This window comes from Tachysurus fulvidraco, chromosome 5 (assembly GCF_022655615.1).
Source record: "Tachysurus fulvidraco isolate hzauxx_2018 chromosome 5, HZAU_PFXX_2.0, whole genome shotgun sequence".
NCBI classification, from domain to species: Eukaryota; Metazoa; Chordata; class Actinopteri; order Siluriformes; family Bagridae; genus Tachysurus; species Tachysurus fulvidraco.
In genome coordinates, this window is record NC_062522.1 from 1,677,163 (window position 1) to 1,699,636 (window position 22,474).

The window sequence follows — 22,474 nt, forward strand, 5'->3', positions numbered from 1 at the left end:
AAGTGTACAAGCAGGTAAAAAGAGAGAGGATGAAGAATGTGTCACAGGTGAGTGTAGTGTCGTGACCGCTGTTATTAAAAAGTCCTGTTTTGTGCTACTTGGAGCTTGACAAAGACACCAAACTGTTAATGATCACATTCTTGTTCTTGGGTCGTGATTGTTGTTAATCTGTTGTGGTTGAATTATAGACAGTTGCACGTGACGGTCGGTCAGGTTTATCACCGTTACTGTTGAAGAGACGTAAGGTTTCGTTCTTTCGAAACTTTCTGTGGATTTTGGAGATTTTAAGCTGTGGACTGTGTTTGTATTTATAAACAGCTGTAGTGAATCTATATTTTTGTTGTACAACATTAATAACAGACTGGTTTTGTTCTCTGTTCATCATTATGTACTGATAAAATATTACACATTGGTACACTACATTCTACCATGTCACTTATAGCCCCCTGAAGCCCACCTACACAAATCCTTTAGTGTAACACACAGTAGTGTTGTGTTAGATTTGTACCTACAAGGTGGGTTAGATTTCCTGCTATGTGTATAGTCAGTGTTTTAGATTGAACAAACGAATGTCTGTATGTTGATCCATCTAAAGCTAATACTTGTGTATATACAGTGTGACTCATTTAAAGGTAAGAAGTTTGACTTTGTTTATTTCTGATGCTGTGTGCAGTCGTGCTGATGTGACGTCACTCTGTAAACAGGGAAGGAGCTCAGATTTGAGAAGAAAACCCCACGTTCACTTCTCAGTTGTGGAGGCATGAAAGACATGATCCCATTTACTCTGTGGAGAAAGAAGGGTTCACTAAGTTGTGTTGAAATAGTAACAGTGACATCTGTAGTAAACAGTACAATGTTCTTTCTAATATCCTTTATTTACATTGTTTATGATCAATGAGAGATTTTTGCACATCTATATTTTATAAAAAATACAAATCATGATCAAGAATCGTTTATAAGGTTAAAAAATGTCAACTTTCTCTTTAGTTTGGATGTGTTTGGACGTATGTGAACACTCCACCTGTATTCAGGTCCACATCAAACACCTGAACCAGTGTGTGTGTAAAATCAGAGGTCTGGAAGTGACAGATTTGTACCTGTACGAGCACAGAGAACAACACACACCAACTGTTTTAATGTCTCTGTGAAATCTGAGGGTTATGTACGACTAGTGTTTGAAATCAGTGTTCTGATATTTCATCATTTCTCTTCCAGTCTGTGTGGGTGTAATCTGACAGAGGAAAGCTGTAGAGTTCTGTCCTCAGTTCTCAGCTCAAACTCCTCCAGTCTGAGAGAACTGAACCTGAGTGTCAATGAACTGCAGGATTCAGGAGTGAAGCTGCTCTCTAATGGACTGAAGAATCCACACTGTAAACTAGAGAAACTGAGGTACACACACACACACACACACACACACACACACACACACACACACACACACACACACACACACACACACAGAAAGTTTTAATAAACACTACAACATCCAGTTCTCCTCTGTGGTAACTGTAATTGTAGTGATCTGATATATTGGCATTGTTGTGTGTGTGAGATGGAGAGTAAATGTACTGTATATAAAGATTTTGTGTACTTCATGTTTTCAATACTAAAACTGAGTGTGTTAAGTGTGAGAAGGTTTTCTTTCTTGCAGGATGTGGGACTGCAGTATTACAGATGAAGGTTGTGTTGCTCTGTCTTCAGCTCTGAGGTCAAACTCCTCATCACACCTGAGAGAACTGAATCTGAACAATAATAATCCAGGAGAATCAGGAGTGAAGCTGCTCTCTGATCTACTGAAGGATCCACACTGTAAACTGGAGACACTACAGTGAGTTACTGACTTACTGTCTCATTACTGTATGATATTGTGTAATATTCACTGTGTGCTGTAAAATGTCACATCTAATCTATGTATTTATGCTTCTGTTGTTCATAAGCAATGTGTTTAAATGTGTGTGTAATTCTGTCCTGTTGTGTTTTTCAGCATTAAGTATAAGACACTCACCAGGTCTGGTGTATGACAGGAGGTTATAGTGGTGAAGCGTTAGAACACGTCCCACATTTCCAGCAGTTTGGGAGCTGAATCTTTCATAATCAGATGTAGAAGATCCATAACAATAACTGTGACTGATCACATGCTTTTATCCTCTCAGCTACAACTTCAGCTCCTCAGCCTCAGCTCCTTCTTTAACATCAGGTCTACACGAACAGCAAGCACAGCTGCAGCTTTTCCCAAAAGAAAGGCAACATGGATGTCATGCTTGTTATTCTTTATTCTAAGATAAGTGACTGCACCATATCCTTGCTCACTTGCATCAGAGAAGTTATGAAGCTGAGCAGATATGTAGGACCCACAGCTCATGAGCTTTATGCATCTCTCACTCACTTTCACTCATTTTCTACTGCTTTATCTGAACTTCTCGGGTCACGGGGAGCCTGTGCCTATCTCAGGCGTCATCGGGCATCGAGGCAGGATACACCCTGGACGGAGTGCCAACCCATTGCAGGGCACACACACACTCTCATTCACTCACACACCCACACACTACGGACAATTTTCCAGAGATGCCAATCAAAATACCATGCATGTCTTTGGACCGGGGGGAGGAAACCGGAGTACCCGGAGGAAACCCCCGAGGCACGGGGAAACTGCTTTATGCATCTCATTTATGCAACTTTGAATTCAGAGAGTGCATTCAGATCCTTTAACCACCTCATCCAATCATGCAGAATGTCATGGGGCACAGTCTCATCCCATCCAAACGTCCTCCTGCATAGCTCCTGTAACATAATCTTAGCAGGTAACACTACTGGTGCCAAAAATCTAAGTGGATCGTATACTGAACTGGAAACTGACAAAATCCCACGTCTTGTGCAGGATTTCTCCTGAAGCACCATGGTGAGTCATTTTCTGCACACCATAGCAAACCAAGAAGGCAGGCTGTCTCTGTCCAGATCTAGCTTCTTCCACTCTTTGGCTCAGCACTTCTCGGGAAGAGTTTGAAGAACAGTGTGCTTGTTGCTATTCCATTTCGTCAGCGTGAAACCTCCTCGCTGACAAAGAATAGAAAGGTATTTAACTAACAAGCTGCTGCTTCTTCAGATGACACAATCTTAAGGCAATCATCCACATAGTTTTCTTTGAGAGTTTGAACAACCTCCAATCGAAACTCAGACTGATGATCATCTGCTGTTTTTAAGCAAAAATAGCACAATTCGGAGAAGAGACAGCACCAAAAAGATGGCCAGTCATACGAAACACTGACACTTCTCTTGTAAAGTCTCCATTTTGCCAACACAAAAAGCTAAGAAAGTCACGATCTTCTTCTGCCACCTTAACCTGATGAAACATTACTTGTATGTTGCCCATGACTGCAACCAAGTCTTGCCTAAACCTCAGGAGGACTCCAAGCAATGTACTTGTAAAATTGGGACCTTGCAAAAGGACTTGATTCAAGGATGTTCCTTTAAATGCTGCACCACAATCAAAAACCACCCACAGGTTCCTCTTCCTGGGATGACGTACACCGTGATGAGGAATGTACCACACCTTGCCGTTTTCACTTTTCAGCTGTTTAGTGGGAACTGTCTCTGCATATCCATTGTTGAGCATCTCATTGACAAATGCTACATACTCGTGATAAAATTGCTCATCTCTCTGGAATCTCCTTTTCAAGCCAAGTACTGTATATGTTGTTTTGCCACAGAAAAGTTGTTAGGAAGATGCACATTTTCCCTTTTAAATGGCAACTTCAAGGTGTAATGATTATTCTCAAGCTTGGCAGAACTCTCTGTAATCTCCAAGAATCTAATATCCTCTCTTGATAATGCTTGCTCTTCTGCAACTTGCTCGTTGAAATCATGGTTGTATTGTTTAAACAACATCTCCTCCAATCTACACACAGAAATCCTGTTGACCACAGCAGAACAGTCTTCATCCTTAAAGTTGCCTGCATACAAAGGACCATTAATGACCCAACCCAAAGCTGTTCTTATAGCATAAGGGCCATCTCCATGACTGTTTATGACTTCCCAAGGCTCCAACATCCTAGGTGCATTGTTTCCAATCAACAAGTCAACATTAGCCATTATGCAAGGAACTTTAACCTTTGCCAGGTAAGGCCACTTTGACAACTCTTCCTTAGAAGAGTTGATTCAGAAGGAAGCTGATTCAACCCAAAGAGTAACAGACACTGTACCTAGACAGTTGGATCAAGACCCATCATATTGCTGAAAGAGGATTATAGAATTGTTATAAGTTTTCTTTTCCATTTTATGGAATGATAAGTTTTCTTTACCTATTATATGAATTTATGTAATCATTTTGTGATTAAGAAATGATATAATGTTCAATAGTATGTTTGGATATTAAGACAGAGAGTAACAGTGAAAGCTTAAAAGGAAATCACAAGGTTTTGTGTCAGCAGCTTTGTGCAAGCAGAATAAGAACACACAGTTAGCTGTGCAGCTGAGGAGACTTCTCAGGCTGTTTTGCGAAGCATGAGATCATAAGAGACCTGACAGTATGCTGATAGAAGCAGAATGACGTTATGAAATCATACTATTAAATGGTATAAACATGGTTTTAGAACCAGTTATTGGTGTGCATTCACCTTGAGGTAAGCTCATTGTGATATACTTTGTTGTTGCTTATAGAGAGTGCATCAGGAGAACAAATGCAGGCTTACACTTGGAGAGAGTTTCTTGGCTTGTTTTATCTTTGCATTGTACTTATTTCTACTTACGCTAGAATTGTTTGACTGTTTGAAGGAGATTTTATTTGTAATTTTCTTTTCTTTTACCTTACATATATTACACACATCTATTTGTATTACTCTACTTTTAATAAAAACAAGGCCTCTCATTGTGAGGATCCTGAAAAGACAAAAAGGTCTAAGTCTGACTCCTTCATCTAAAGATTCAATCAATACATTAGGTAGAAGAACCTGAAGAGGATCCTTTGTTAGAAGACTGAGGGGCTTCGAAGGACACCTGCATTCAAGGTAAGAGCAACACTAATTGTTGATCTTGTGTTTTCAAAACAAACCCGTGCAAACTAGGACACATCCTTTAGTGGGATTGTGGAAGGGTTTCCTACGCAATCCGAAAACAATTGTCACTAAAGGACGCGTAAGTCAGAATAATTACTTCGGCTGGTACAACCTTAGTTTTTAGCAAAAACTGAGCTTTTGTCCCAGGAAGATTAAGACGCTGCATAAGACTTCAATACAAAAGGTCGCTGAGCTGTCAGGATCTAGGACTGCATATGTCTGTATTATCTCCTTTACTGTTTTTAACTTGAACTGGTAAGATAGAAAGTAGACAGCGATCTTTTCCGGCCCCTGTATGACCACATATTTCAGCAGTTCCTAAGAACTTGCATGCACCTGACTTCTTGGAAATTATGTGTGCATTGGCTGTATGTCAATATGAAGCACAGTTTGGCTGATTACATATCTTACAAGTCAAACACTTGCCACAGTTACGACTCATGTGCCCAGCACTTAAGCAACCAAAGCAAAGCTATTTCTCCTTTAGAAAGTCCATCCTTTAACCATGTTTCTTCCTCTTAAATTGCATACAGGTCTCCAATACATGATTCTTTGCACAATGCACACATAATGAAATCACTTTGAATGAAGCTCTACATTCAGTAGTTTCCAGAATATTATGTGCAACAGTTCTCCAACGCTCTCTGAGCTTGTAAGGCCATTCAGATACAATAGCTCTCATATTGCTTGGCATATCTAACTCCTGAAGATACTGCAATTCCTCAGAGACATTACAGCAGCCACGCAAAAATAGAAAGAAGAAAGTGACGTGACATATGGCGGTGTACGGTGACCCATACTCAGAATTTGTTCTCTGCGTTTAATCAATCCAAAGTACACACACAGCAATGAACACACACACACACCGTGAACACACACCCGGAGCAGTGGGCAGTCATTTATGCTGTGGCACCGGGGAGCAGTTGGGGGGGGGTCGGTGCCTTACTCAAGGGCACGTCAGTCATGGCCGGCCCGAGACTCGAACCCACAACCTTAGGGTAAGGAGTCAGACTCTCTAACCATTTGGCCATGACTTCCCCAAAATAGAGCATAAGACTGTAAAGCATTGACATCCTCCCCCTTTATTAAGGGCCAAGACCAAGTCTCTTTCCAAGTAAGCAGTGGTGATCTTGTACTTATTGCCAAAATGTTCCTATAATAGCTGTTTTGAATTAGCGTTGCCAAAGTCAGGGGTCAAATGTAGACAACTACCTACAAGCTCCCTTGGCTGCCCCCTAGTGGCAGAACAGCTGAACTGTTCTAAGTAGTATAAGCAATCATTATTGCTTGCCTTTTCCTCAACTCCCTTTTCAAATGTCCTGATAAATGAAACATACTGAAGAGGATCTCCATCAAATAACAGAATATCTCTTGATGGTTAAGATGCAGAACATTGCTGTTGAACAAGAGCTGCTGTTATTTAATTTTGTTTTTGCATTATAGTGACAATGTCACCCTACTGTCACCTCAATGTTTGGCCGAGAAATCCTATCCGATTTCTATATCCTATATTTCTATATAATCCTATAAGAGGTCCATGAGGTTGCACTGATGTGTTTCCTGGTATATGCTGGGAAGTCCAATCAGATGCAAAAGGTCCATGAGGTTGTACTGATGTATGTACAAGTATCTGCTGGGAATTCTGCCTTCCTGAGTCTGTTCATTCCTGCCAAGGCTGCTGCCGATTTTCCTGATATGGCTCAGAAGATGCCAAAGACAGATCCACTGCTAATGTTTGCCATGCAGTTTTGCAACAAACATCAAGTTCAAACTCTTCTGCCATTGGATTTAGGAAAGATGTGGATGCCTTTCTTTGATCCTTTTCCAATTGAGAATTCATAATACGAGAGACTTGCGAAACACTGTGATTGTCAGAGGCCTGTAGAACTGTGAGATTGGCAGTGGATTCTGCTAGCATAACTTTTAGCTCCAGTTGCTAATTTTTCCTCTTAATCATCTGCTCTTGCTTCTCCAGTACAGCTTTAAATCATCTTTCCTCTTAATCATCTGCTCTTGCTTCTGCAGTACAGCTTTATTTGCATCAGCTATGACTCTGGCAGAAGAAACACTCTTGCATGTACTTGCTTTACTTGAATGTTTACTCCCAACATTTTATATACTATCTTCTGGATTCACACCATCAACCTTATCATTCATTACCCATCCATCCATCCATTTTCTACCGCTTATCCGGGGCCGGGTCGCGGGGGCAGCAGTCTAAGCAGGGATGCCCAGACTTCCCTCTCCCCAGACACTTCCTCCAGCTCTTCCGGGGGAATACCGAGGCATTCCCAGGCCAGCCGAGAGACATAGTCCCTCCAGCGTGTCCTAGGTCTTCCCCGGGGCCTCCTCCTGGTTGGACATGCCCGGAACACCTCCCCAGGGAGGCGTCCAGGAGGCATCCGAAACAGATGCCCGAGCCATCTCAGCTGACCCCTCTCAATGTGGAGGAGCAGCGGCTCTATTCTGAGCTCCTCCCGAGTGACTGAGCTCCTCACCCTATCTCTAAGGGTGCGCCCAGCCACTCTGCGGAGGAAACTCATTTCGTCCGCCTGTATCCGGGATCTTGTCCTTTCGGTCATGACCCAAAGCTCATGGCCATAGGTGAGGGTAGGAACGTAGGTCGACTGGTAAATAGAGAGCTTTGCCTTGCGGCTCAGCTCTCTCTTCACCACAACAGATCGGTATATCGACCGCATCACTGCGGAAGATACACCGATCCGCCTGTCGATCTCCCACTCCATCCTTCCCTCACTCGTGAACAGGACCCCAAGATTACTTAAACTCCTCCACTTGGGGCAGGAACTCTCCACCAACCTGAAGAGGGCAAGCCACCCTTTTCCGGCTGAGAACCATGGCCTCGGACTTGGAGGTGCTGATTCTCATCCCCGCCGCTTCACACTCGGCTGCAAACCGTCCCAGTGCATGCTGAAGGTCCTGATTTGAAGAAGCCAACAGGACAACATCATCTGCAAAGAGCAGAGACGAAATCCTGTGGTCCCCAAAACTGACTCCCTCCGGCCCCCGACTGCGCCTAGAAATCCTGTCCATATAAATAATGAACAGGACCGGTGACAAAGAGCAGCCCTGCTGGAGTCCAACATGCACCGGGAACAAGTCTGACTTACACCCGGCAATGCGAACCAAACTCCTGCTCCGGTCATATAGGGACCGGACAGCCCTTAACAGAGAGCCCCGGACCCCATACTCCCAGAGCACCCCCCACAGGCCATCACGAGGGACACAGTCAAATGCCTTCTCCAGATCCACAAAACACATGTGGACTGGTTGGGCAAACTCCCATGAACCCTCCAACAACCTGGTGAGGGTATAGAGATGGTCCAGTGTTCCACGACCAGGACGAAACCCGCATTGTTCCTCCTGAATCCAAGGTTCGACTATCGGCTGAATTCTCCTCTCCAGTACCCTGGCATAGACTTTTCCGGGGAGGCTGAGGAGTGTGATCCCCCTATAGTTGGAACACACCCTCCGGTCCCCCTTCTTAAACAGAGGGACCACCACCCCAGTCTGCCAGTCCAGAGGCACTGTCCCCAACCGCCACGCGATGTTGCAGAGGCGTGTCAGCCAAGACAGCCCCACAACATCCAGAGACTTAAGGTACTCAGGGCGGATCTCATCCACCCCCGGTGCCTTGCCACTGAGGAGCTTCTCAACTACCTCAGTGACCTCAGCTTGGGGGATCGACGAGTCCACTACCGAGCCCTCCGCCTCTGCTTCCTCAATGGAAGACATGTTGGTGGGGTTGAGGAGATCCTCGAAGTACTCCTTCCACCGTCTGAGGATGTCACCAGTCGAAGTCAGCAGATTCCCACTCCCACTGTAAACAGTGTGAGCAGGGCACTGCTTCCCCCTCCTGAGACGCCGGACGGTTTGCCAGAATTTCTTCGAGGCCAACCGATAGTCCTTCTCCATGGCCTCACCGAACTCCTCCCAGACCCGAGTTTTTGCCTCTGCAACCACCCGGGCTGAAGCTCGCTTGGCCCTCCGGTAACTATCAGCTGCCTCCGGAGTCCCCCGAGCCAACCAGGCTCGATAGGACTCCTTCTTCAGCTTGACGGCATCCCTTACTTCCGGGGTCCACCACCGGGTTCGGGGATTGCCGCCACGACAGGCACCGGAGACCTTATGGCCACAGCTCCGTGCGGCTGCATCAACAATGGAGGTGGAGAACATGGTCCACTCGGACTCAATGTCTCCAACCTCCCTCGGGATCTGGTTGAAGCTCTGCCGGAGGTGAGAGTTGAAGATCTCTCTGACAGGAGACTCTGCCAAATGTTCCCAACGGACCCTCACAGTACGTTTGGGTCTGCCAAGTCTGTCCAACTTCCTCCCCTGCCATCGGACCCAACTCACCACCAGGTGGTGATCAGTTGACAGCTCCGCCCCTCTCTTTACCCGAGTGTCCAAGACATACGGCCGGAGGTCAGATGAAACAACCACAAAGTCGATCATCGACTTCCGACCTAGGGTGTCCTGGTGCAATAACAATAACAAAACACCACTCGGGTTCAGTTCGGGGGGGCCGTTCCTCCCAATCACGCCCCTCCAGGTGTCACTGTCGCTGCCCACGTGAGCGTTGAAGTCCCCCAGTAGAACGACGGAGTCCCCAGTCGGGGCACTTTCTAGCACCCCTCCCAGAGACGCCAAGAAGGTCGGGTACTCTACACTGCCATTTGGCCCATAAGCGCAAATAACAGTGAGAGACCTCTCCCCGACCCGAAGGCGCAGGGAAACGACCCTCTCGTTCACCGGGGTGAACTCCAACACATGGCTGCTGAGCTGGGGGTCTATGAGCAAGCCCACACCAGCCCGCCGCCTCTCACCGCGGGCAACTCCAGAGTAGTAGAGAGTCCAGCCTCTCTCGAGGAGTTGGGTTCCAGAGCCCAAGCTGTGCGTGGAGGCGAGCCCAACTATCTCTAGTCGGTATCTCTCAACCTACCGCACCAGCTCAGGCTCCTTCCCCCCCGTCGAGGTGACATTCCATGTCCCTAGAGTCAGATTCCGTGTCCGGAGATTGGGTCGCCGAGGCTCCCGCCTTCGACTGCCACCCAATCCACATTGCACCAGCCCCTTACGGTTTCTCCTGCAGGTGGTGGGCCCACAGGAGATCGGCCCCACGTCGCTCCTTCGGGCTGAGCCCGGCCGGGCCCCGTGGGGTAAGACCCGGCCACCAGGCGCTCGCATGTGAGCCCCAACCTCGGGCCTGGCTCCAGGGTGGGGCCCCAGTTGCGCCATACCGGGCGACGTCACGGACCTTGTTATAATTTTCTTCATAAAGGGTTTTTGAACCGCTCTTTGTCTGGCCTGTCACCTAGGACCTGTTTGCCTTGGGAGACCCTACCAGGGGCAGAAAGCCCCAGACAACATAGCTCCTAGGATCATTCAGGCATGCAAACCCCTCCACCACAATAAGGTGACGGTTCAAGGAGGGGATCATTCATTACCTCATCATTTTTTTCATCACATGATACCCAAATTTTGACCAAACAATGATTTTATTTCTGAGGTCAAAATTTGGGTATCATGTGATGAAAATGATCAAATTATGATCATTCATTACCTCATCATAATTTGATCATTTTCATCACATGATACCCAAATTTTGACCTCAGAAATAAAATCATTGTTTGCAATCATTTTGGCTTTAAACCATGTCATGTTTTTCTTTTTCACTTTCAGGTAACCACCCAACAAAGAATCATGAATACATTTTGCTTCATCACACAATTTTAAGAAATCATCAAAAACACTTTGCACCCCCTTTATATGTCTTTGTTGCATCAGAGCTTGTACCTTTTTTCTTAAATTAGGAGTTTTATTTAATACAGATTTTTTATTACTCTGCAACCTTTCAACCTTTTCAGCAAATGCTTTAGGAGTTAATTTCACAAAACGTTTTTTTTTTGTCCATTGGAACATCAACGTAAATACAAACACTATTGTTCAACTGAAGCACTTCCATTTGCCTATGCTCAGCTTCAGCTGTCTCCATAATGAGAATGTTCAAAACATGATGTAAACAATTAACAACAATAGTTCGTAAAGTTAATTATTTTCTTTGACAACCAATGCATTGGATTTATATCCCATAATGTGTAAACACATAGTTAAATCGCCATTCAACAATAAGTAGCGCTACTAGACATACCTCTTCACGTTGGGTGCCATTATTGAACAAAAGGCTCTCTGCCGGCATTTGTAAAACAGTTCCGGTGTCCTTGCGCTGTTAGATGGTCCTTAACCCAGAAGAAAAGACATGCATGTATATGTAGCTGGTCTGCCCTTCTGTCGTATCTGGCTACGGTTCTGCGTTGTGTTCTTGTGTGAGGTGAAATAAGAGACTAGAGACAGTCTGCTGGTTCAATTGCTGTTCTTTATCCAGTTTTCTGCATAAATCGGAAACATGCAGTTACAAACTGCCCCTGCTCGCTCTGCTCAGGTCTCATACAGACTGAAGCAAGCTCATAATACAGAAAACATTGTATTTCACAATAAAAATATATAGATATAAAAGATAACAATATAACAATAACAAATACCATATGTAAATTACATATGACAACTTTTGCTTAATTACTTATCGCATATGTATCAGAAATGACAGTATGAAATACATTAAGCATTTATACCAACATCTTAAGATATATACAGTATATATGTGTCTGTGTGTGTGTGTGTGTGTGTGTGTGTGTGTGTGTGTGTGTGTGTGTCATGTGCAATATCTTCTAGCTTTGGTTTTTATTTTGATGGGGGGATTTCGGGTTTGACGACACACCCACTGCTGCTGAGCTGCGCGTTGACATGGAGCACATCTGTACCACATTAGTGCAGCATGTTAGTGGCTTTATAAAAATCACATTTGAGTTTGGCTTTTTAATTTCTCTTCCGTGTGCATCCTGTGTGGGTAGAAAAGGTCTTTTGGCTATATCTTCCTGTCGCTTTCCCCTGGTGTGGCCAAAGAGCGCTAGCTGCTGTTTTTAAGCTGCTGTTTTATTGCTGTTTTTGTTGCTGTTTTGTTCCAGCTATTTCATTAGTTGCTGTTCTGCTTACTGCTGATTTATTTTGTTTGTTTATGTATATCTTTCCGAGTTGTTGTAAACTTGACTCATTATTGGGTTACAGTCTGCATTGTGCGGACGTTGCGGCAGTGAGTACTATCTTGAATACTTGTAAGCTGTTTAGGTGCTTTTTTTAATTCATTTGTTTCTACCGGTTATCCCTGGACGGTTATCCCTGGTTATTTGTATTGTTTTTCTTTTTTGTTTTTGAGTGTATGTTTACCGCATATATATCAACTTACGACTATCAGATGACGAACTGTGATTAGTGAGGCTTAACAGAGGGAGTGTATATTTGTGTGTTATTTTTGGTTTATCCCTTTTTTTAATTGGTTTATCAATGTGTTAATTATTATGCACTGTTTTGTTGTGTGGTTTGTCCCTCCTGTAAAGGCGGACCTAATCTAGCTTCTTCTTAATTGTCGGTAACTAATCGGTAAACTGTACTGTACATTATATTTTAAAGTGTTTTTAAGAGCAAATGATTTTCTTTTTTTTGTAAAATAAAGTTGTACTAGTTTTTTTTCTGTCTTCAATTCCATTCGAACCAGCAGGGTCCTTCATATTATTGTAACTTATTTTTGGTTTAACTTATTTTCCTGGGTAACCCAGGTGGCGTAGTTGGTTCTTTTCCCATTTTTTATACCTTAACCAGAAAGGTTACATTTTTATATATATGTTTTTATATATATTTATGTATATTTAGTATTTGAGACAATACTGCCCCTAATTCATCCAAAGAAGTGTCTATGGACAGAATGAAGGGTCTTGAAAAGTCTGCATGCTCCAAAACTGCACAATTTAACAATTTCTCTTTTAGGGTGTTGAAACTTTTCATACTCTGTTACCCAATCAGATGGTTTCAGTTTCAAATTATTTCTTTTGGCCAACTATGAGGGCAAACAAGGGGTTAACAATGGCAGAGTAATTTGCTATGAAATGCTGGTAGAAGAATACCATTCCTAGAAAGGATTTAATTCTTTTTACTGAGGGAGTAACTCCTTTTCTGGGTCCACAGCAACTCCACCCTTCTCGATAATATGTCACAGAAATCTCACAGAAGTTCGCAGAAGATGACATACACATATAACAACAGTTTTACAGAAAAGAGAGTCAGTGTACACGCAGAGTCACACTATTATTAGTCATATCAAGACAGGCCTTGTGGTGTCCTCGAGTCCTCGAGGCGATAGGGGTCAGAGATATCGGGATGGGTGGCACTCCATGGATCTGCACACAACACTTACAAAAGATACACAAACGGGGGGGGGGGGGGGCGCAGACAAACAGGGACAGTAGACACAGAACATATGACAATATTTTTTACAATTTACAATTTTATAGTCACTGGGTCAGAAACTTGACTTTGGAAAAGTGCCTGTGTAATCGAACGAGTACACAACAAAGTAACTCATGTTTTGTATTTTCTTTTGCATGCTAGCATGGGCAAGTAGACCTAGTGTGCACTTCATGTGTCCTTCTATAGCTGGTTGGGCCATTTAATTGGTACCTCCTGTTAATGTGGGAATTAATAATAAATAATAATCAAATATTAATAATCAATAGTGGCAGACCCTGTGCCTATTCTACGTGTTGGCTGAGACCCACTTCTAACAGCATCAGAAGGCACTGGGGCACTACAGGTATCACTGTCGTGGGATAGAGGTATGGTTCTCTACTGTAAGAAAGCCTATTGTGATTGCTGGGTTCAATATCAATATTATTACACATGCTATAAAAAAAGATCTGGGCAGTTAGTGTATCTACATCATTTTGTTTGTCAGTTTTATTGGATTTATCTATCGGTTTATCTATTTTGCCCTTGTTTCTGGGCAGAGCTAACTGCACCATGGCTTACAGGGACACTTTTACAGTTTTAGTTTTAAAATAAGGCGTCAAGTGTCTCAAAGTCTTCTGGCGGGTGGATGTCGAAAGCTCCTTGCTCTGTCTTTGACGTTGAGGGCTCCTCCCCAGTGTTTGCTCAACACCTGTGAATAAAGTGATACCAATGTTCCTTAACTTCAACCTTGACTGCTATGGGAGTAGTTAACACCACTTTAAAAGGTCCTTCTCTCCTTGGTTCTCTCGTATGTTTTCTCTTGAATGTTCAGATGTACACATAGTCTCCTATTTTTACCTGGTTATGTGGCTCTCCTACTGCAGAAACACCTGTGGATATAAGAGTCTGTGGACATGGGTTAGACGTGTTACATAACTTGACATTTCACCTTCCACTTGGGCCTTATAGTGTCCTCGCGTAAATGGTACAGTCATTGGCCTGCCTGTCACTATCTCACGCGGTGTCAAGTGCGTTGTACGGTTTGTCTGTGAGCGCATTATCTTCAGTGCTAATGGTAAAGTATCCAATTCAGGCTTGTGCTGGCACATATTTTTGCAATTATTCCTTTCAACACACCTTTTGCTCTCTCTACTCTTCCTTGGGAACTTGGGTGATAAACACATCCCATTTTGTGTTTGATGCACAATGCTTGTGCAAGTGACTTGATTACTTTATTTACAAAACAAGGTCCGTTGTCTGACCTCAACTGATCTGGAATGCCATATCTAGGGATTACTTTTCTACACAAAAACTTAGCTACTGTCTTAGCATCATTTCTTGCACATGCTACTGCCTCAAATCAACTCAAACTACACTTCCCTATGGCTGATTTCTTAGGTAGTTGAATAGCTGCTAATAGTTCTGATATGGCTGGTCCATGTGTAATGACCATGATGCTATCCATTTGCAAACTTACTCGATCTCTGATTAGTACTTGGTTAAATATTGATGGGCTTCACAGCATCCTTGTTGCTCTTGATATGTGAGTGCAAACAAGTGTTGAGAGTCAGGGTGCAATGGAACACTAAAAAATGCAGAACACAGATCAATTACTGTATACCATTTTGTTCCTTCTGGAATGTTTGATAATAAAGTGTGTGGATCTGGGATCACTGGGATGTCCACCACCACTATTTGAATTGACTGGTCTTAAATCATGTACCAATCTCCATTTATCTGAATTTGGCTTTCTGATCGGAAAAATCGGAGTGTTGCACTGACTTTTTGTGGGGATTAAAACTCCTGCTTCCACTAGCCCTTTAATAGTTGGTCCTATCCCTTCCTCTGCTTGTTTAGACAATAGGAACTGTCTCTGATTAGGTAATGGTGCATTCGGCCTAATCTGTACTTTTGCTAATTCTGCTGACTTAACTAGTCCTACATCTGTTGCATGTTTAGTCCATAGTTGGTCTGGGACTTGACTTAGTGCTTCTTCTACTTCTTTCTCGGTTACATTTTCTTCATCTGCCACCAGGGGCATCTGTACCTCTGCTTCTACTCTTACATGTATTTTTGTTTGCTGATTTACTAACATGGTTGCTGCTACTACTTGCTCTGTTCCTATATAAGCTGTCTTTAAGAATTTTCTATCTTCTTACATGTACTCTTGGGTTTTTAGTCATGTTTCACTCCACCAGCTTTTCTGCCTCTTTCATCATAGGCCCACACCAGGGAGATGTGGGAGACTGCATCGCCGACTTGATACCATCCTTGAATCTCTTCTGGGAGTATGGCATATGCAGCCACTCCTTGCTGGCCAATTATTATACTGTCCATGTTGATATCATATTGTTTTCCTTCTAGTTGTTCCTCCCACAGTGATGCATACTCTTCATATTTTCCCCCTCTACATCATATTTCAGGGTACAATGCCATGGTCCTCTAGTTTCATAGCAATCCGTACGTATGAAGTTTAACCATGGTTTCCATTCAGAGTATTCTTGCCATATTTTTGATATCTTTGTCTTTGATTTCCATCCAATACACTTTATCCAGATCTATTATTTCTTCTTCTTGGCTTACTACTAAGTATTGTTGGGGTAACATCTCCAGGAGTGTTATCCAAACTCCTGTTGGTCCACAATGTATTTTAGCTCATAATTTGCAGAGCACGTCTCTTCCAAGAAGATTGGCTGGAGTATCGGGGGAATATAATAAAGGTGCTTGCACTATTATTCCTTCTACAGTAATCCATTGAGGCTTGGTAAATTGAAGAGTCTGAGTTTTTCCTGGCGGAGCTGGGGCTTGTCCTTGGACTCCTGGGCCCACCCATTGGCCTGCCCAATTTCCAGCTCCTTGTGTTATCATAGACACTTGTTGTATTCCTGGCTGCCCGGTTTCCAGGTTGAAGCATGGGTGCCAGCATTGGTTGCCTTCCTTGATTGTCCATAGCTCCTCCTGGCATCCCATATGGTAAATAGGGACACACTCGCTTCCAGTAACCTGGGTTATTGCAATTCCAGCACCCTTCTTCTTGTCCTCCTCCTCCCCAGGCAGGTCTTTGTGGAGGTTGTCTCAATTGTCCTCTCCTTCCTCTGCCTCTGCCTGGTCCCCAGCCCCGCTGTTGAGAAGCATATTGAAAGTTCATGGAATGATTCATTGGATATCCCATTGGATATTGCATCATAACTGGGGGATGTTGTGCCATCACCCCCTGTGGCATCCCACCACTTGGGGGCGATGCTGCCTGCCCTGCAGCTGGTGCAACCATAACTGCTGCTTGTTTTGTGGTGTTTCCTTTTTGTCTTCTTTATGTAGTTGCACTAGCAGATCTTCTGCAGCCTTCTTTGCCTCCCATTTTCTTTTCCTGTGAAGCTCTGTGTGATGTATTACATTGGCTTTGAACATGGCCCATGGCATAGTGTTCAGGCCCACTACTGTTTCCAGCTGATCCTGAACTTCCACTGGGAGTGCCCGTTTTACCATGAGTTTGAACAGTGTCATGCATGCCGGTGTCTCATCCCTGGGTGCTCCCATTTCTTCTCTCCATGAGTCCTGAAGTTTCAATATGAATTGAGAAATTCCCTCTTCCTCGTCCAGTTTTATCTTCCCCACCTTTCCTGGGTCGGTTTAGTTGATTACATATTCCTTAGCACATTCCATAGGATATTCCTGTATGGACCGAAAGCTATTCCGTCTCCCCTTGGATCGTCTGCCATTCTCTTCAAGGGCATTATTGAGTATTTCCATCATTTTAGCTTTTCCTGTGGTCTGCCATAAGATTGCCTTCAGATAGAGTATGGCCAAGTGTTGTCCGGTTGTTTGTTCTTCAAATCTGGTAATCCATCTTTGTGCCCCCTCACACACATTTGGCAACCTTTGTATCAATCCAGTTATGTCCACGAATGTCCAAGGCACGTAGTGTGCCTGAGTCCCTTTGACTTTCTATCGTGATCATCTGGGAGAGGGGAGCTGGGCTCCTTGCGTCTTTTCTTCATGTCTTTTTCTCCTGTTGATACCTGTCGTATTAACCCTTTGACTTGCCCGCTTGTGATCTCCAGTTCTACTTCATGTGCTTTGCTTCCTTCTCCCAACTGTATTGATGGATCCTGTTGTACTCGGATTTGTAATGTTCGTTATAAGATGGGGGTTGGACCTGCTCCTCACATTCACCTGATGGTAGGGCTGTAGCCTTCTCTTACTCCTGTTCTTTACTCTGTTCTCCCCATAACCCCTTTAACCCTGTAAAGCCCACTGTTTCAGAATTACAACATCACGTTTAACAATTTTTTTAAAGGCCTGTGAATGTTTTTTTTTTCCCTCACAAGACCACATTTGCATAGTTAATGGGTTCTATTGTTTGTCCTCATAATGCTATGGGATAGACGAAGTGTTTATTTGTGTGCTCACCTGGCCATGAACTCACCTAAACTTTGCATTGAGCTTATCCCTTTTTTTCCTTTCCATGACTGGATTTGTCAAGATTCAAACAAATAAAATTCCTCAAATTTTTTTACTGTGTTTATCACAATGTCTAGAACACATACATATTTAGTTATTTTGGAAAACTAGAGCTTGTCATGTCCATGCTGTAATTCTACAATTTTGGGCCAGAGTGGGAATCAAAATAGCCTGTGCCCCTTACACATTACATAAGGACACTGCACTTCAATCATCACAAATCGAAATTTAAACTGATTATTCATTGTAATTCATTTCTAAATGTGATTTTCTGTTAAATTTGTACATATATTAAACTTGTACTTTGATTAGACCATAATTACACACAAGAATAAATTTTATGTGGTATTTGAATCTCCATCATGTAGGGATCTCTTACCACTGCTATGCTGATGATACACAACTTATCTTCTCTTTCCCACCCTCAGATGCCACAGCTTCTGACCGGATCTCAGCATGTCTGGCAGAAATTTCATCATGGATGACTGCTCATCAGTTAAAGCTCAATCCTAGCAAAACTGAACTGCTGTTCATCCCAGGTGATTCATCCCCAGGTCATGATCTTGCTATATCCTTGCACAACGATCTGATCTCCCCTTCAGCCACAGCTCGCAACCTTGGGGTAACAATGGACAATCAACTGTCCTTTTCCTCTCATGTTGCTAATGTGACTCGCTCATGTCGGTTTCTTCTCTACAACATTAGAAGGATTCGGCCATTTTTGTCCACACAGACTGCCCAGGTACTTTTTCAGTCTCTTGTCATTTCTAGACTGGATTACTGCAATGCACTGCTGGCAGGTCTACCTATGAACGCAATCCGTCCTCTGCAAATGATCCAAAATGCAGCTGCACAGCTTGTTTTCAACCTGCCAAAGTTCTCGCATACCACCCCGCTGCTGCGATCCCTCCACTGGCTTCCGGTAGCTGCACGCATCCGATTCAAAACACTGATGCTGGCCTACAAAGCCAAAAATGGACCAGCTCCCTCTTACCTCAAAGCCCTCATCATTCCTCGCACTGCACTCCGCACCCTCCGATCTACCAGCACTGCTCGAATGGTTCCACCATCTCTCAGGGTAAGAGGCAAGTATACTACAAGACTCTTCTCTGTTCTGGCACCAAGGTGGTGGAATGAACTTCCCCTAGAGGTCCGGATAGCTGAGTCACTGGCTATTTTCAAGCGGCGGTTGAAGACCTACTTATTCAGGAAACACTTCAACTAGCACTTCTTTCCTTATCTTTTGCATTTAAAAAAAAAAAAAAAAAAAAAACAACTGAGACTTTTTCATTGTAACTTTGAACAAATGTTTTAAACTCATGGTATCTTAAGTATGTAACCTAGTAAACCAGCATTAATGTATTCAGTGTTAGAGATTTAAGCACTTATGTACGTCGCTCTGGATAAGGGCGTCTGCCAAATGCTGTAAATGTAAATGTAAATGTAGAGCAGTATCTGAAACTCCCTGTATCTTTGTAGGTTTTTGTTTGTTATTTTGCTAAACGATCCTGAGATGCTTTATGAGTGTTGCCCAAGTATCAGATACAAAATCAGGCTCTGAATGTTCTGAATTTTTGTGCTGTGAAAGTCCAGAGTTAAAATGACAGTCCAGAGTTAAAGTGACAGTCCAGAGTTAAAGTGTCAGTGCAAAAAAGTGTACAGAAAAACAGTGAAGATGGAGGGAGCCGTCCAGTATTAGATACTAGATCCTGGGTGTTTCCTGGTTTAAACTCTGAATGGCCTGCTAGAAGAAGCGTCTTCTCATTCTCTCTGTGTTTGCTTTCTAGGAGTGGAAGAATTTCTCTGAATGCAACAGAGAAAAGAGTCCATTGTTGGGTTGTCTCAGGTCTTTAACAATCTTCCTGACTTTGGTCCAGCACCGCGTACTGTAGATCAGGGAGCTCGGTGTGGATGGTGCATTCAGCTGAATGGCCCAACTCAGTTTTGTGAAGCATTTTTCAAACATTATGCACCCCAGGAACTGGAATATGTAAGCATTTTAATCAAAAACGCTTTGCTCGCCTCACAAATATTACGTTTCTGACCGGAAACTGCGAACAGTACTTCACTTCCGCCCTTTCTTTCGGCTCTCACTGCTCATTGGAGGCTTACAAAACTACACTTGGGCATCAGATTTGTAGAAAAGGGTCTAACGAATCAAACAAGCTCTCTCATGAGCCAATCGGTGCCTGTGATGCAGAGATAGGCAGCTAACAAGCCAATGATGTCTCTCCATCCTATGTGGGACACCCTCTCTTTGATTGACAATTGCTCCCTCCAGTAGCGATTGCATGATCCGTGAGTGTCATAGCTCTGTAGCCAATAAACAGTTGATTCCAACGATAAATGATATGCACCATCAGGTAAAGGGGTGTGGCTGTTAGAGCCTTGCGTATAAACATATCTCCAGATGCGTAAAGCGTGCGCCCTCACACACAGCTGTTAGTGTTGGTGTTATTGAGGAAAGTGACGTTTGTGACGTTGTTGCGGTTTTTGGACAACTTGTAGGTATTTTTGAAAAGTTTGCCAAGAATTTCCAAATGCAAGGCAAAAAGTTTTTCACGCCTGAGCAGGTAGCCAACATGATGTGCGAATTATCCAAAGATGATTTTTCGTCCTCGGCAGAGAGCGATTTATCTATGGATTCAGAAGCTGATGAGGATTTCCTAAAAGGAAGAGATCCTGATCTAGAACTGTGAGTACATATATGTTATGTGTTTATTATTTTATATATATATATATATATATATATATATATATATATATATATATATATATATATATATATATATAAATTTGTGTGTGGGTGTGTGAGTGTGTGTGTGTGTGTGTGTGTGTGTGTGTATACGCATATATATATATATATATATATATATATATATATATATATATATATATATATATATATATATAATGTATGTATATATGTATATATATATATATACGGGTGTGGGTGCGTGTGTGCGTGTGTATGTGTAAGGGGAATTTCTAAATGTGATCTGACTGTGGTCAATACAGAAACTTTGTATTTTGGGAAGGGTGCTGTGTAAAAACAATTTCTGCCTGGTATTGCATTGAGTTTATTCTGAGTGTTGGGGGTTGTTATTGGGCATTGAGATTGTTATTGGGCATTGAGATTGTTTGAATGTATGTGAATGAGGTGTGACAAGCTAACCATTGCATTTCTTTGTTTCAGAGAGCCAGAGTCATCAGACTCAGATTGGCAGCCAGAGAGAAAGAGGCCCATGAGGACCCCAGTGACTGTGGAAGAGGAGGAGGAAGACCTGGAACCCCAACCCTCTAGCTCCACACAGCCTGCAAGTCATGGGAGAGGAAGAGGCAGAGGAAGAGGCAGAGGGAGAGCAGGAGGGAGAAGCACTCCGAGTTCTGGACTTGAAGGTGCATGGCAGGGCACTGATGTGGAGGACATCACTCCTGATCAGCCATCCTTCCTCCCAGCACGCACACCTGGTGGCCAGCTCATGGGTGGTGTAAAATACACCATCCTACAATTATTCAGTTTATTCATGACAAATAACATTATCAAAGACATCATGAACAATTCCAACAAATATGGAGAAAGGAATCACCCGGACACATTCCAGAGGATTATCATGGCAGAGATGATGTCCTACCTCGCAATGATCATATATATGGGAATACTCAAGACAACAGCAGTCACTGACTATTGGAGAAGGTATGAGCTGTATGCCTTGTCTTTTCCCTCAAGTGTGATCTCCGGGCGCCGCTTCAGAGCCATCTCTCGCGCCCTCCACCACAGTGACCCTGGTGAAGATGCTGCCAACGACTCAAGAAGAGGCACCGCTGGGTACGATAAGCTTGGCAAAATAAAGCCATTGTACCAGGAGTTCAGGCAGATGTGCATGGCACATTATCAACCCCACCAGTGCATTTCAATCGATGAGAGGATGGTTGCCTCCAAAGCCCGCAGCGGAATCCGCCAGTACATGAAGAATAAGCCCGTGAAGTGGGGTTATAAGCTGTTTGTGCTGGCGGATTCCACCAGTGGTTACACCTGGGACTTCTTCATCTATGAAGGCAGGGGAACACCAATCAACAAGGGCTATGACTCCGTCATGCGTCTCACAAATACGCATTTGCTTGGTACCGGGTACAAGTTATTTGTAGATAACTTTTACACAAGCCCAGATCTCTTTCGTGACCTCCTGCAAAAGAAGATCTGGGCCTGCGGTACCATTCGCGGACAGCATATTGGGTTCCCCAAAGACAGGCCAGGCGGGCTTGTGAGGTCGTCTCCCCGGGGCACCATTCGCTGGATCCATGAGGGGCCCCTGGTGTTTGTGCAGTGGAGGGACACCAGAGACGTGCTGATGTGTTCCACGCTTCATGCAGCACATGGGGACGATAGTGTCCGGAGACAGATCAAGGGGGCAGATGGGCAGTGGCGTGTGCAGGATATCTCCATTCCACCAACCATCAAGGATTACAACAGGTATGTACAGTGTTTTTTGAAATTAATATTGATATCATGTCAATGCATCAATATCTCGGATAAGCGATAGAAAATGAGTGAATGAGTGAGAGTGCATCAATATCAGTGTAATGTAATGGCTATGTTCCTT

The 22,474-nt window shown here is 43.5% G+C and overlaps 1 protein-coding gene across 1 annotated transcript in view; it reads left to right on the plus strand.

Annotated features, from left to right (window-relative positions):
* The window catches only part of LOC125141229 (NACHT, LRR and PYD domains-containing protein 12-like), a gene marked incomplete at its 3' end in the record, with an annotated part of 40,207 nt that overhangs the window by 8,525 nt on the left and 9,208 nt on the right, over window positions 1-22,474 (plus strand). Inside the window, exons 4-5 of the mRNA XM_047814004.1 lie at window positions 1,216-1,389; window positions 1,652-1,828. Coding sequence (XP_047669960.1) covers window positions 1,216-1,389; window positions 1,652-1,828 — 351 coding nt within the window. The remainder of the gene's footprint in view (window positions 1-1,215; window positions 1,390-1,651; window positions 1,829-22,474) is intronic.